General features: G+C 41.7%; 4 protein-coding genes across 4 annotated transcripts; 3 read left to right on the top strand and 1 right to left on the bottom strand.

The window, feature by feature from the left end:
• Window positions 1-13: 13 nt before the first annotated feature.
• On the top strand, window positions 14-2,249 carry EAE97_004218 (uncharacterized protein). Its single transcript, XM_038874730.1, has 5 exons — window positions 14-231; window positions 345-532; window positions 608-765; window positions 821-1,079; window positions 1,138-2,249. Exons 1-5 carry the CDS (start codon window positions 117-119, stop codon window positions 1,480-1,482), a joined length of 1,065 nt encoding a protein of 354 aa, XP_038734174.1. The 5' UTR covers window positions 14-116; the 3' UTR covers window positions 1,483-2,249.
• A 657-nt stretch (window positions 2,250-2,906) lies between these two features.
• On the bottom strand, window positions 2,907-5,149 carry EAE97_004217 (uncharacterized protein). Its single transcript, XM_038874729.1, has 3 exons — window positions 4,903-5,149; window positions 4,438-4,849; window positions 2,907-4,275 (listed from the first exon to the last, which is right to left on the bottom strand). The coding sequence occupies exons 2-3, from the start codon at window positions 4,586-4,588 to the stop codon at window positions 3,398-3,400; spliced, it is 1,029 nt and encodes a 342-aa protein (XP_038734173.1). The 5' UTR covers window positions 4,589-4,849; window positions 4,903-5,149; the 3' UTR covers window positions 2,907-3,397.
• An 827-nt stretch (window positions 5,150-5,976) lies between these two features.
• Window positions 5,977-7,080, top strand: EAE97_004216 (uncharacterized protein; the record flags this gene model as incomplete). Its single annotated transcript, XM_038874728.1, has 3 exons — window positions 5,977-6,013; window positions 6,098-6,536; window positions 6,606-7,080. The coding sequence occupies 3 exons, from the start codon at window positions 5,977-5,979 to the stop codon at window positions 7,078-7,080; spliced, it is 951 nt and encodes a 316-aa protein (XP_038734172.1).
• A 1,620-nt stretch (window positions 7,081-8,700) lies between these two features.
• EAE97_004215 (uncharacterized protein) lies at window positions 8,701-10,350 on the top strand (the record flags this gene model as incomplete). Its single annotated transcript, XM_038874727.1, has 6 exons — window positions 8,701-8,779; window positions 8,831-9,188; window positions 9,240-9,493; window positions 9,549-9,944; window positions 9,995-10,143; window positions 10,213-10,350. The coding sequence occupies 6 exons, from the start codon at window positions 8,701-8,703 to the stop codon at window positions 10,348-10,350; spliced, it is 1,374 nt and encodes a 457-aa protein (XP_038734171.1).
• Window positions 10,351-13,406: the final 3,056 nt, after the last annotated feature.

The following is a 13,406-nucleotide window of genomic DNA, read 5'->3' as shown; positions in this document are numbered from 1 at the left end:
TCAAATTCTCTTCTACCCTGATCTTCGAACCGCTCTTCAGTTACCAAAATTATCCCGACAGCAACTGAGAATCTTTTCTCTCTTTCTTGAACCTTACGTATTAATTTTGGCCCTTCATGATGTGTTTCGGCAGCAGGGAGGATGTCGAGGCCAAGAGGTCCAAAGAGATAGACGCTCTTATCCACAGAGATGAAAAGGTTATGCAGCGACAAGTTAAGTTGTTATTATTGGGTAAGTTGTCGCATCCTCCACAATTCGCCAGAACGACGATCGATCAATCATACTTTCTCGAGCTTCACAACCTCAAGATGAAGATAGCATTTACTAATTCTTATGTTCTGCAGGTGCTGGAGAATCTGGAAAGTCAACAATTCTCAAACAGATGAGACTTATTTATACCGATAAAGGTTTCTCAAAGACTGAAAAAGAAGAATGGCGCATTATCATCTTTCACAACATTTTGGATGGCTTGCGAATGACAGTGGAGGCAATGAATGATTTCAATACTCCCTTCGAACACGAAAGCACCAAAGTAAGTTAATCCTCGAATTCGCTTTCAATCTTGCGATCATTATCACAGGACATTGGCTAATTACTTCATTCGCAGCAATACCTTTCAATAATCACAGAAGAAAAGGATCTCAGACCATGCGAACCAATTCCTCTCGAATACCTCAGAGCATTCAAAGATATGTGGGCAGATGCAGGTATCCAGAAGACTGTTGAGAGAGGAAATGAGTTTGCTCTGCATGATAATTTGGGCTAGTAAGTCTCTCCTTCAGCTCTACGAAATATACACTTCTAACATGGTGGATCTTAGTTTCTTCGAAGATTTAGATCGTCTCTTCAGCAAGGAATTCGTTCCAACCGATCAAGATGTTCTTCGTGCCAGATTAAGAACTACTGGTATCACCGAAACACACTTCGATCTCGGCTCATTGCAATACAGAATGTTCGATGTTGGAGGACAAAGATCAGAACGAAAGAAATGGATCCATTGCTTCGAGAATGTCAATGCATTGCTATTCTTAGTTGCTATCAGTGGTTATGACCAGTGTCTAGCTGAAGACAAGGATGGAGTAAGTCTCCCTCGGCCGCAAATCATTATATACCAAATATTGACTAACACTTTGCCAGAACCAAATGCAAGAAGCTTTAATGCTTTGGGAGTCGATTGCTAACTCTCATTGGTTTAAACACTCCGCATTGATTCTCTTCTTGAACAAGATCGACTTGTTTAAAGCAAAGATTGGTCACAGCCCGATTACCAAGTTTGGGTTTTCCGATTTCCAAGGAGATACCACAAGCTCGCAACAAACCTCTAAATACTTCATGGACAAGTTTATTGCTCTGAACCGAACCCCTGGACGCGAAGTTTATGGCCATTTCACAAACGCCACCGATACCGATCTCCTCAAAGTCACGATGAGCTCCGTGCAAGATATGATCATACAGAAAAATCTTCAAAAGTTGATCCTTTGATAATTAACCTCTGTCTGTTCGGAGCCAAGCCTTCAAGATTTCCCATTCCAACAAAAGCATGACCCCTCTCTATCTGAGCAGCACAGAACCCCCGTTAATATAAATACGACCATTTGCTGCGGTGAATATTAGTACGCCTTAAAAATATCGCATCGCATCTGCTTCTGGTCTTTTATGAGTCGTCCTAGCGACGCCAGGCAAAAATTCCATCTTACACCGCATATGGAGCAAATTTCTCTTCACCAAAATACCCACACACTTTAACATGTCTTTTTCCTTTTTCTTTTCTTAATTATTTCATTTGAGGGCAGATGAAAGATCATTCGGCGGATTTTCGAATATAAGATGGCTTGTATAATACAATCAACGTATCGATCAATCGGAGATGCGGTCTGCATCTGTTTGCTGTTCATACACAACTCCTCGGTTGATTATCCAGCTGGCGGTGTCATGTTTATCCATGTATTTCTCTTCACTTGAGGATATACAATGCATACAACTCATAGCCTTGCTTTTATGCAATGTCAAATGACGGTGGTGGAGTTTCGCTTGCATGGAGGAGGAAGGACAAAACAAGGGAGTTTAATCTAATATTTACAAGGACGAGTATTGACTGATTGGAATGAGAGAATCGAATTTGGGGGAGGAATATATTTTCGAAATTTTCATGCAGTTAGTTGGTTGACCTCGCTTCTCTCAGGTGGATGTTGCTTTTATTTTAGATTTTATTGAGGGGAAGGGGAATACGGGGTAGGGGGAAAGGGAATGTCTGGAGTATGCATGCCACTGCACATGCAGGGAGATGTTATTGGACGGATGGCAGTGTGGGATTATTCGGCAGTCGAAGCGAATGTGGAAGACTGAGATGATACGAAGCAAGTGATTGATTGATAGAGAAATGAACTACATAACCATCCAAATCATATCCGATATATTACATGGTCCGTGATATGTCTCCCGATTTAAACTCGACATCAACTTTCCACCTCCCTCTTCTTACACATATGACGGCAGAGGGCATGCACGATGGAGTCAAGATCCCTTCTCGCTGTCTTGCTATCATTATGTGTATATTTGCAGTAGTCAATCTATTATATTTCATTTTTATTCTAATCTATTCTATCCCGTTGTAGGTAATGATCTTGAAGTAGATATTAATCATTAATAACTTCATGTTATATGTTACTATTTGGAGTTCGAGTTGGAGTTCGAGTTGGAGTTGGAGTTGGAGAGGTTGGTAGATAGTAGATAATATCTAGTAGCTAGTAATAGTAGGTTGTAGGTAATAGGTAATAGGTAATAGGGAAATATACATATCTATGTGTGTGTTTGTGTGTGTGTATTCGCAATCATACACATCTAGGTATCTAGGTAGGTAGGCAGGTACTATATAAAGAATGAAGTGTATTTTATATTTTAGGACTTTGAATTTGGATTTGAGTTTATTTTGAGTTGAGTTCTATCTACTTCTACATCTACATCTACTTTTACTTTTACTAAATTCTAACTGCCCGATTGCCCAATTTCTCAATTGCACAAGACAGTGACACTTTTTGTGTGTTTGTCTAGGTAGCGATAGATAGATACGGAGATGTGTATCCATCTGATCTAGCCATATATGCTGGTATGCTGGGTTCTACCAGTATGTCTTCTCTTTCATCTATCCATATCTTGTACAACACCTCTCTCATGTAAATCATTACGTGTATAGGTGAATTCCCTCCGGTTCCTCTAGTTAATTGGAGATGGTGTCTGTTCATCTCCCGCAAAAATCGATATGCAGTTCCTAACGCCATGTATGCATGCTTCTCGTCATCTCTCGCTATACAATATCTTACACTCTTTCCAGCAACTTTCCGATCTTCTAGAATTTTTGTCGTTGGAGTATATGCGCAGCTGCGTATGCACATACACATCAAGGCAGCGCCCTCATAATGCCCTCAAACGCCACTAGCGCAACCGCATTCGCGGGGAAAGCTCTCAAAAAACAGGGTAGGAAGCCTCTCCAATACCCTTTCCATCCACTCTCCCTATACACCTCCCTCGCCGCACTCTTCCAATTCGGAAATTTGCGCACCCCATCTCCCAATCCACCGGCTAGTGGATCTGTCATAATCCGTTGTTTAACCACATCACTCGGGTAACTCGTCATCCAGAAAACTTGTGCCGAGAGACCGCCAGCCCAGAAATTAATGGCGGGGGTACTCAATTGTGTTTTTTCTGACAACAGACGTGTGAAAACGTCGTAAGAACCCCACCAGAAGAAGAAAAAGGAACGGAAGAAAAGAGAAGCGGAGAGACCATGGTAGAGGCCTGGTATACCATGATACCGGTAAATTTTACGTGCGCAGTCGATGGGACCGCTATATAGACGTTCAGATTTCTTACTCGAGTATTGGATTTGTAGACGTGCTTTTAGATGTTCGACGGGGGCCGCAATGAAACTTACGGTTGCGCCTGCCATGACACCAGCGAGGGCGTGGCCTACAGTGGGCAGTTTGTGGATTTGAGAGGGCGTGAGGGAATCACCGGGACGCGCGAGACTAGATGGGGTGGCGGCCATGCGAGAGGGGGAGAAGAGGGTTTGATGGAGAAGTTTGCGGTAGAAGGTTAGGGAACCGAGCATAATACTATCCATGAACATCCAGCCTACTAAAGGGGGAGTGGCACCCTTGTAGAGACCGGTGAAGCCCTCGTTGCGAATGGTGAGGAGAAGACATTGAAGTGGCCCGTTGAATTGAGATGATGTGGAGGTTTGTAGACGGACTTTTATGGTATCGAATGGATGCCCAACTGGTAATGGTATATGATTAGCATTTGTATTCTCCTTATTATAAGATGGATAGCAACCCCCGATTGACAATTCAGTTTGCATTCACAAATCACCCAGCATTTTCTCTCCAGAACATAGACAGAGCTCAAATCCGCAAGCAAAGAAATCTCAAATTGTCATACCAGTAAGTTTTGAAACTCCCGAAAACACACCCGCCACAAATCCTCTATAATTCTTTGCCTCTCTCTTCTTCTCTACCATTTTCTCCCCACCGTCGGTAGTATTCCCTCCTATCTGCAACCGCGACATGATGGCAGACTCACTCGTAGCCATTTCGATTGCCTATATAGGCTAACTGATCACAAATCCGCGAGTCTTTTGCAAACATTAAGTCTTGTCTTGTCTGCCCCTCGTCTGAAATTTCACAATGAAGTCCACATCGATAAGACAGAGAGCTAAACTAGATGGGAGGAAGCTTTTCGCGAGCAATAGATCGATGGAGCTTGCCTGCTCGTTTGCTTGGTTGGTTATCAAACCGTAGTTTGTAATTGGAAGGCAGGATATTCTCGATTTGTTATGTCGCACAGCAAGGGTCTTGGATCGCCGTTATTCTAGATTGATAATACTTTGCAGGATATCGTACTTACTACCTAGCTTATTAATAGATCATGTCCAATATGTTCAAACTTCGGATGGATGACGAGTTGAACTACCAAACTGGGTGGAGCTGTGCTGTGACTAGCTGGAGAGACTAGGTAGGAATGCTTTGAACTTTGAAGATTCATTTGGCGAAGTCGGAGGCAAGGCAAGTTGTTACTGTGAGCTTCCATTCCAATTGACCTTTTCTCTTTTTCTTCCTTCCATGTTCTCTCTGCCTTATCGATGGGAATCGTCAATGTGTACCTAGTATACATGGGATTGATTGGTTAGATAAGCAATGATATGATGAGAAGCTTGATCAGAGAAGGAACGAAGCGACGTACGGAAAGACTCCAGCTGCGATAATCTTGGCTGAGGATAGCTGAGGATCGTAAAGCGGCCATCAAATGCAAGGGAAGTGAGGGGCAGATGGGAATTCGAAGTGGGGGATTATCCAGATCTCGAAACTCGTCGGATGAATTTCGATTATCGTGAGACTCGAGTATCATGAAGCGGTCGGTATAAGGCTGCTTGATTTGAACTTTCCAAACTTCAGATTTTTCTCTTCATACATGTATTTGTGGGTAAATCATTCCATTAGAATACTTCAGATATCTTTCGACTTACAATTTATCGACGTTTGAAGCAACAATTGACGCGTTCACATCTTGGCAGTTGGGATGAGTCCGGTAGCAAATTGTTTCGTATCGTATATTGAGGGTTTGCTGGCTGACATTAGGATATTTAAGGATATTTAATAAGGATGTTGTGATGTGAATCTGTCCCCTTTTGATCAATTCTGAGCCAGTAGTCCAAGCACACCTTTCTTCTTCTTCTTCTTCTTTCTATTGTATAAATACTTTTCCATCATTACCTACCTACTAAAGGTTACTGACTCACTTACTTCCCGCGCACTTCCTTTCTTGACGAAAAGTTGTTTGTTATCTATCATATCATATCATATCATTGAATACTAAAGCTGTGCTTATTCTTTTGATTGATTCATATATACCCCTCCAATTCTACATAATCAATACATCTCACGCTCAACACTTCTCAAAGTTGAATAACATTTCAGGAAAATGACATCCTCCGAACGAGTCACCGAGTCCAAGAAGGGTATGTTATGCAGTTCAGTACAAAATTCGGCACATCTGCATATCGCATCAAAAAATAACTCAACTAACGATACCTTTTCCGCAGTCTGGACAACCCTCATAACCAACACCGCCTACCTCTCCGGTCTTCTAACCCTCGACTACTCCCTCAAAAAACACAACTCCAAATATCCCCTCGTAGCCCTCTACACCGATGCCTTCCCTCCTGAAGGCCACGCTGCTCTCGAAGCCCGTGGTATCCCTAAACAGCGCATTGAATATCTTCTCCCAAAGAATGGCGGAAAAGATTATTCCAACGACCCCCGCTTCTACGATTGCTGGTCTAAACTCGCCCCTTTTAGTTTAATCGAATATGAGCGCGTTGTGCAACTCGATAGCGATATGTTGGTCCTACAAAATATGGACGAGTTGATGGAATTAGAACTCGATGCGCCGGAGGTGGCGGGCAAGGGACAGAGAGTTTTTGCTGCGGGCCATGCATGTGTCTGTAATCCGCTAAAGAAGAAACATTACCCTGCTGACTGGTATGTTCACTCTCCAATATATTCACTTTCTCCAAAGGCACAGCTGGAGACATACTAATATTCCTACAGGGTTCCCGAAAACTGCGCATTCACCTCCCAGCACAACACACCGGAAGTCGCACAAACCACTGGACCACCCCCCAATACCTCTCCTCTTGGTTTCATGAACGGCGGTCTTCAGGTGGTCAACCCCTCTTCTGGCGTATACAATGCCATTCTTGATCATCTTTCCTCAGACGCCGCAATCAATATGGATTTTGCAGATCAATCTCTCCTCTCTGATCTCTTCAAAAACCGATGGGTGCCACTTCCTTATATTTACAACGCCCTCAAAACTCTGAAATGGGAAGGCGTCCATCCTCAAATTTGGAGAGATGATAAAGTAAAAAATATTCATTACATTCTAGCCCCAAAACCGTGGGATGAGATGGATGAGGAGGGGAATTTCATTGGTAAGGATGCGACGCACGCTTGGTGGGTAACACATAACCAGGAGAGGTTGAGGGGGGAGAAGGAAAGGGGAATTAAGGTTGATGGATTCTAGATGAGTGTTACGTTCTTGTTTGCGACTGGGAAATAGACAGGTACTTGAGTTTTAGGAGACTAGCTGAGAGCCAGCTGTATTAATGGCTCGTATCACATAGCATAGTCATTTATAGTGCTGAAATTGGAGTAGCAACCTCCATGATTTCATTACAGAATTAATAAGCGAGCTGTTGGATATTATTCAAGCTTCAAATATACCCAATACCCATCACTTTCATTTTCATCCGTAGATCATCTATCTTTCATATTTCCTCCAGTGGTCTCGTCGCCTCATTCCCCAAACATAACTGAGATAGTCTTCTTGGTCAATTGCAGAACACACAGTTGACTAGTAACATCACAGAATCTCAAGTCTTCTCATCTCGTCTCCTGTTCACATTTTAGACATCTTCGCTGATGAATCTAATAAACAACAAAGCGAAGTTCTAAGTTCATCCAACATATCGACACTTAAGGTCATGCCGCCGGACCGATACACGGATTTCCCTTCCGAGAATAAAGAGAAGAACGGCTGATCAGCTCGAGCCAAGATGCAAATCTCTGACAGTGTTTTTTTCGGCATGTCATATATGGCATTGCATTGTTTAGAACACCGGCGACAAGGAAAGATCTGCCATCAACAAATTGAAAGCATGTGATCTAGATGGTAGCTGCGGGTAACCGTGTCTTCAAGAAAATAGGCTAAATCCGCCAACGCCTTTCTCCACAACCTTCATCTCTTCCCCAGATTCCCTCCGCATTTTCATGCCAGCCTAAGTTTTGGGATTCTTGAAAGTACCTAGGTATCTGTGTAGCTTCAAGTGGCGTAAGTTCATTTTTACCCCATATCTTGCAAGCTTGGAAGTCACTATACGACTACTGCATCTAGACCTTAGATTCTGCTTTTCTTCTTCGCGAGAGCTTTGGACAAGAGGCGGTATTAGCTGTCATCGGCTGCTCTCTCTTGAGTTCCGGAATTGTGGATGTTTTTCTGGCTTTATTAGGTATCTAACCATGGAAATCACGTTCTTGGTCTCTGTCCTTGTAGTGAGATAATCTTCAAACCCCACAAAATACCATTTCTGTCAAGATGACAGAAGGTATAATACAGATCATATAGCAAGTGACAGTTCATATAGCACATGATACTATACAATCCTTTAACGGGCCGTTGCTCCTTAGTCGCTCAGGTACCTGTTAAGGTATGTGATATCTTTAATCTAAATTTGGTTTGGGTGATTTTCCGTCGATTGTCTTGATTGGATACTGGGTATTACTTTAATTCGTCGTTATAGTAAAAAACCTCTCGTTTCATGTATTTTGTCCAATCACATTTCGCGGGGTCCTGCCAAGGATTCGAAATTATAATTTTCTTCATGATCAATCCATGACATCTTTTAAGTTCTACTCAGGCTATACAAATTCTACTGGCAAGCCGGCGCCGGACTTCCGTTATGATATTGGGGTGCAGCTTGCATGTAGATGATCAGATGTGAGGGCGCGTTAGTTCATCAAGACTTGTATGGCCAATATGGTTAGTCATATCTCAGTCCAAATGATATAAAAGACTGTTCCTTTCTTCAAAATGCGAATATCCAACCACACATACAATCTTTACTTCTTCAATTCTCCTGTCAAAATGGGTTTCAAGAATGTTCTCCTCGCTGCTGCAGCTGTAGCACCTGCTGTGTATGCACAAGGTGCAGGTTACGCACAATGTAAGTTATCACGCTTTGTTCGTTGGTAATATGGTATTAACACACCTTTAGGTGGTGGTCAAGGTTGGACTGGCGCAACAACTTGTGTTTCGGGATTCACCTGTGTTGTTAGCAACCCATACTATTCTCAATGTCTGCCAGGCGCTGCGGCCACGACAACAGCAACTTCAGCTCCCACCGCAACGACTCCCACCACAATCATCACATCTACCACCAAAGGTACCACGACCACAAGTGGCAGCAGTGCAACAACAACAGCAGCAGTTGCTGGTAATCCATTCATAGGAAAAGCACTTTATGCGAATCCATACTATGCTTCCGAAATCTCTGCGAGTGCCATTCCTTCACTCACTGGAGCCATGGCTACTAAAGCTGCTGCGGTAGCAAAGGTCCCCACCTTTTATTGGCTGTAAGTCATCGTCTTTAATCAAATGATGGATATGATAGCTGATGGTTTCAGTGACACCGCGGCCAAAGTTCCATTGATGGGAACTTACCTTGCCAATATCCGGACTTTGAACAAAGCAGGAGCAAGCCCACCTATTGCAGGCACTTTTGTAGTCTACGATTTACCAGACAGAGATTGCGCCGCTGCTGCTTCTAACGGAGAATACAGCATTGCAGACGGTGGCTTAGTGAAGTACAAAGCTTATATCGATTCGATCGTCGCTCTTTTGAAAACTTACTCCGATGTCAGCGTTATCCTCATCATCGGTAAGTGAATTTTTTATTTCAAGCTTAAGTAGGTTTGTGGCTAATCATCCAACAGAACCCGACTCGTTGGCCAATCTCGTCACCAACTTGTCAGTCGCAAAATGTGCCGGTGCGCAAGCAGCCTATCTGGAAGGTACCGAATATGCCATCGCGCAATTGAATCTTCCAAACGTCGCTATGTACTTGGATGCTGGACATGCTGGTTGGTTAGGATGGCCTGCAAACATCGGACCGGCTGCTCAACTCTTCGGCAAAGTCTACAAAGCAGCTGGAAGTCCAGCGGCAGTCAGAGGTCTTGCAACTAATGTTGCAAACTACAATGCTTGGACTAGCACCAGTTGCCCATCCTACACCTCTGGTGACTCCAACTGTAACGAGAAATTGTACATTAACGCTCTCGCTCCACTTTTGACCGCTCAAGGTTTCCCAGCTCACTTTATCATGGATACTAGTAAGTGACATTTCTCCGCACTTTTTAGACAATACTAACAGTGGAAATAGGTCGTAATGGTGTTCAACCAACCGCCCAACTTGCCTGGGGTGACTGGTGCAACCTCATCGGCACCGGATTCGGTGTTCGACCAACCACAAACACAGGAGATGCATTGGAAGATGCATTCGTCTGGGTCAAGCCCGGTGGAGAAGGCGACGTTAGTTTTCCCATACACCCCGCCCCCATCTCTTCTTATTCTTAACATCTATACTAACTTAACAATCAGGGAACTTCCAACACCAGCGCCGCACGATACGATTTCCACTGCGGACTCGCCGATGCGCTTCAACCAGCTCCAGAGGCGGGTACTTGGTTCCAGGCCTACTTTGCTCAATTGCTTACAAATGCCAATCCAAGCTTCTAATTAAGCGGAGATTTTGGGAGATGAAAATCAAGATGGGATGGGGAATGAGAAAAATTATACATTCTTTGTCCACAGCGTGATATGGAGAAGAAGAGACATTCTTCGACATATGGTCAATCGTTACATATTCATTGCTTTTTGTCATTGTTCCGATTTGATTCGATCAAAACATGTATATAAACTTTTTACCTCTTCGATTCTTCTGTATATATCAAATACAAATGGTTCTCTTTATATTTGGGAGTTGGGTACCGGTACCTATTCAATATTCAATATTCATTTGAACGTGCATGGGAAAATGAAAAGTCATCTATCAAACTACTAATTGTAAGAGTTACAGCCTCAGCTTATCGCACATTAAGCAAAAACACACCAAAAACCCTTATTTCTTCAATTTTTGAATTATATATTATTTCAATCAAAAAATGAAATAAATTTTTTAAATAAATACTTAAAATAATATTTTAATAAAATAATTTAAAAAAATGAATAGAATATTTTTAATAATTTTTTTTTGAAAAAGTTGTAGATCTTTGAAATCAAAAATTTCAAAAATTTCCAAAAAATCGATTTTTTTGTATAATAAAAGTATTATATACAATAATTTTTGAAAAATTTCAATCTTAAAAGTCAACAACTTTTCTAAAAAAATTATTAAAAATATTTTATTTATTTTTTTAAATTTAAAATACTAATATCTTTTATATATCAAATTTTCAAATTAATAATTCAATATTTAATGAAATAATTAAAGAAATTAATTTATATAGAAAAACAGCTTTTTTATAGGGATTTTGTTACGAAATAAGGTAGTGTGCGATAAGCTAAGGCCACAACTCTTACTTTTCGGTGTTTCAGTGAGATTATGTAGAGAATGGTGCTTTCTGAACACATTACTTCTAGATTGTTGTTCTCGAGAATAAATTTTCCTGATGATGTGTTTTTGTTGGATTATTCAAATAGACATGTCACATTTATGATCGAGAAGTGATATGGACGTTGGTAGGTATCTAGAGCATTCTATTGCCATCGCAATAATACTAACACCAACACTACCCATACCAGGGCACATGGACATCAAACTCCCCCCCTTTTATAACGCACCAAAGCGCAAAGATAAAATAAATAAAGATCTCGCAGTCAGATGAATAAATCGGTACTTCATCTTTTTTATATGGGTATCAACACTTTGCACCGCGCATCCCGCATCCCGCGGCCGACGAATTGACGAGTTGGGATTTCTCGGCTTGGGAGAAGTAGATGTGAAGGATAGATACTTTTTATCACGGACGGTATTGTTGTATATCTTTCGAAATCGCAATACTTTGAAATGAGGGGTGAGGGGGTCTGAGGGCAAAAATTAGAGAAGGGAATATTATTGCTGAGAATTAGAAATTTAGAATATGATTGATGGGGGGAATTCTCCTGAGGGAATAGATTTTGGAGAGTTTTGAGTTTCGACTTTCAAGGGGTAGTTATAGGATAGTATGGGATAGTATATACTTTGTGTCAATTTGTTGAGACTGTATAATTCATTCATGATTTGGGGATTTTGTAATTAGAAATTGTAGGTTTGTTGAACTATATGGAGGCGTGGGTAAGTACTTAGCAGATACATTTCACAGGCTGTGGCAATTTTGAATTTCTAATTCAAAGACAAAAAATGAAAAATGGAAAATATGCAGAGTGGATTCAAATGTTTAAATGAAGGTTGGGGAGGAAGGGAGGGAGTCTTGTGATACAAGGGAACTCTTTTTTTTCTTTTTGATTAATTCTACCTAGGTAGGTGAGTATTAGGTATGAAAAAGAATTGCCGGGCCCCTCAAAAAATATATTAATATCTCATTGATTAAGGTTAATTGTACTCCTGGGATTCTGGGGGAAAAAGGATAAATAGATAGATAGATGAGTTGCAATGCATGTTCCACCATATGCTTGCTGTAGAAATAAAGAACGCACCACAAAGTTTAAACATAATAGCCGAAATCTGGGGTATGTGGCATTTCCTGGTGACAGATAGCATGGCTGAATGGGAAGTGGTTAAGGTTATTTACCCCTGAATTTACCCGAGGATGGGTACTGCGGTGCGGGTCCGGCTTATGCTGATGTGATGTGGTTTGTGATTGATAGGAATAGAGTTGGGGTGGGGGTGGGGCTTGGCGTGTATGTACTATGCACCGCGGTATGTATGTACGGAGTGGGTGTTGAATTTAAAAATTAGGAGAATTTTTGTGTGGAATTGAGAAAGGGAGGGAAGGACGGAGGGTTTGTCGGTATTGGGAGTATTGTGGTGAGTGATTGGAAGCATTTTCAGAAAGGGACAATTGCAAGATCGATGATGATTTGACTCTAGATTGGTATTTCATTCTTTTCCTTTTCCATCCCAGTAATCTAAGAGAAACGCAAATGCAAATCTCATATAAATCTATCTCGTACTCCGCCCACAAAACAAAGAAACAAAGCTAAGCGATAAATGAAGCGGGTCCACTTTCTCATCTCATCTCATTCACATTGCCGGCCCTCGGCCCAACCCAACCCCATACACATGAAACTCTTCCCGCAATCCCGTCTCGGAACCCCGTCCTCTTTTTTCCGACAAGTCAGCATTTCACGTACTTAAACTAAGCTAAGCTCCAGTACAATATGGCAGTTTAGAATCACAAGATTGATATAGATGACGCATACCCCATATATCGTGTAATAGTGAATATTGGTACCAGAGTAAACCTAGGAGATTAATGTATAGAGCGGGTATGCATTCTGATATTTTCTTCTAGGGGGAGGGGAAATGAAATTGAATCTAGAACACGGGGGTTTCGGTCCGTGGGCAGAGATCTGCGGTGAAGTGTCACTGTGACAGGAATCGATGAGAATGGGATGTATGGAGAGTATTCCAATCGGTAATTAGAGGGTTAATGAGAAAGCTTAGGTATGCATCGGGGATAGCGTGCTAGGTCTTGATGATGAGTTCGAATTTGGAGTATATATTTCGCATGAATATCTTGGCATGTCCATAATATAAACTTTCTCGTTCGCTCTTTTCATACATCATACTA

Source organism: Botrytis byssoidea (assembly GCF_014898295.1).
Source record: "Botrytis byssoidea strain MUCL 94 chromosome Unknown BBYS_007, whole genome shotgun sequence".
Taxonomy (NCBI): domain Eukaryota; kingdom Fungi; phylum Ascomycota; class Leotiomycetes; order Helotiales; family Sclerotiniaceae; genus Botrytis; species Botrytis byssoidea.
This window is presented reverse-complemented; position numbering and strand designations above follow the sequence as displayed.

Coding starts and splice junctions, on each gene's coding strand:
- EAE97_004218 (XM_038874730.1), top strand. CDS start 117: ATGATGTGTTTCGGCAGCAGGGAGGATGTCGAGGCCAAGAGGTCCAAA. Junction 232..344: donor AGTTAAGTTGTTATTATTGG/GTAAGTTGTCGC, acceptor TATGTTCTGCAG/GTGCTGGAGAATCTGGAAAG. Junction 533..607: donor TCGAACACGAAAGCACCAAA/GTAAGTTAATCC, acceptor CTTCATTCGCAG/CAATACCTTTCAATAATCAC.
- EAE97_004217 (XM_038874729.1), bottom strand. CDS start 4,588: ATGGCTACGAGTGAGTCTGCCATCATGTCGCGGTTGCAGATAGGAGGG. Junction 4,276..4,437: donor GGGAGTTTCAAAACTTACTG/GTATGACAATTT, acceptor TACCATTACCAG/TTGGGCATCCATTCGATACC.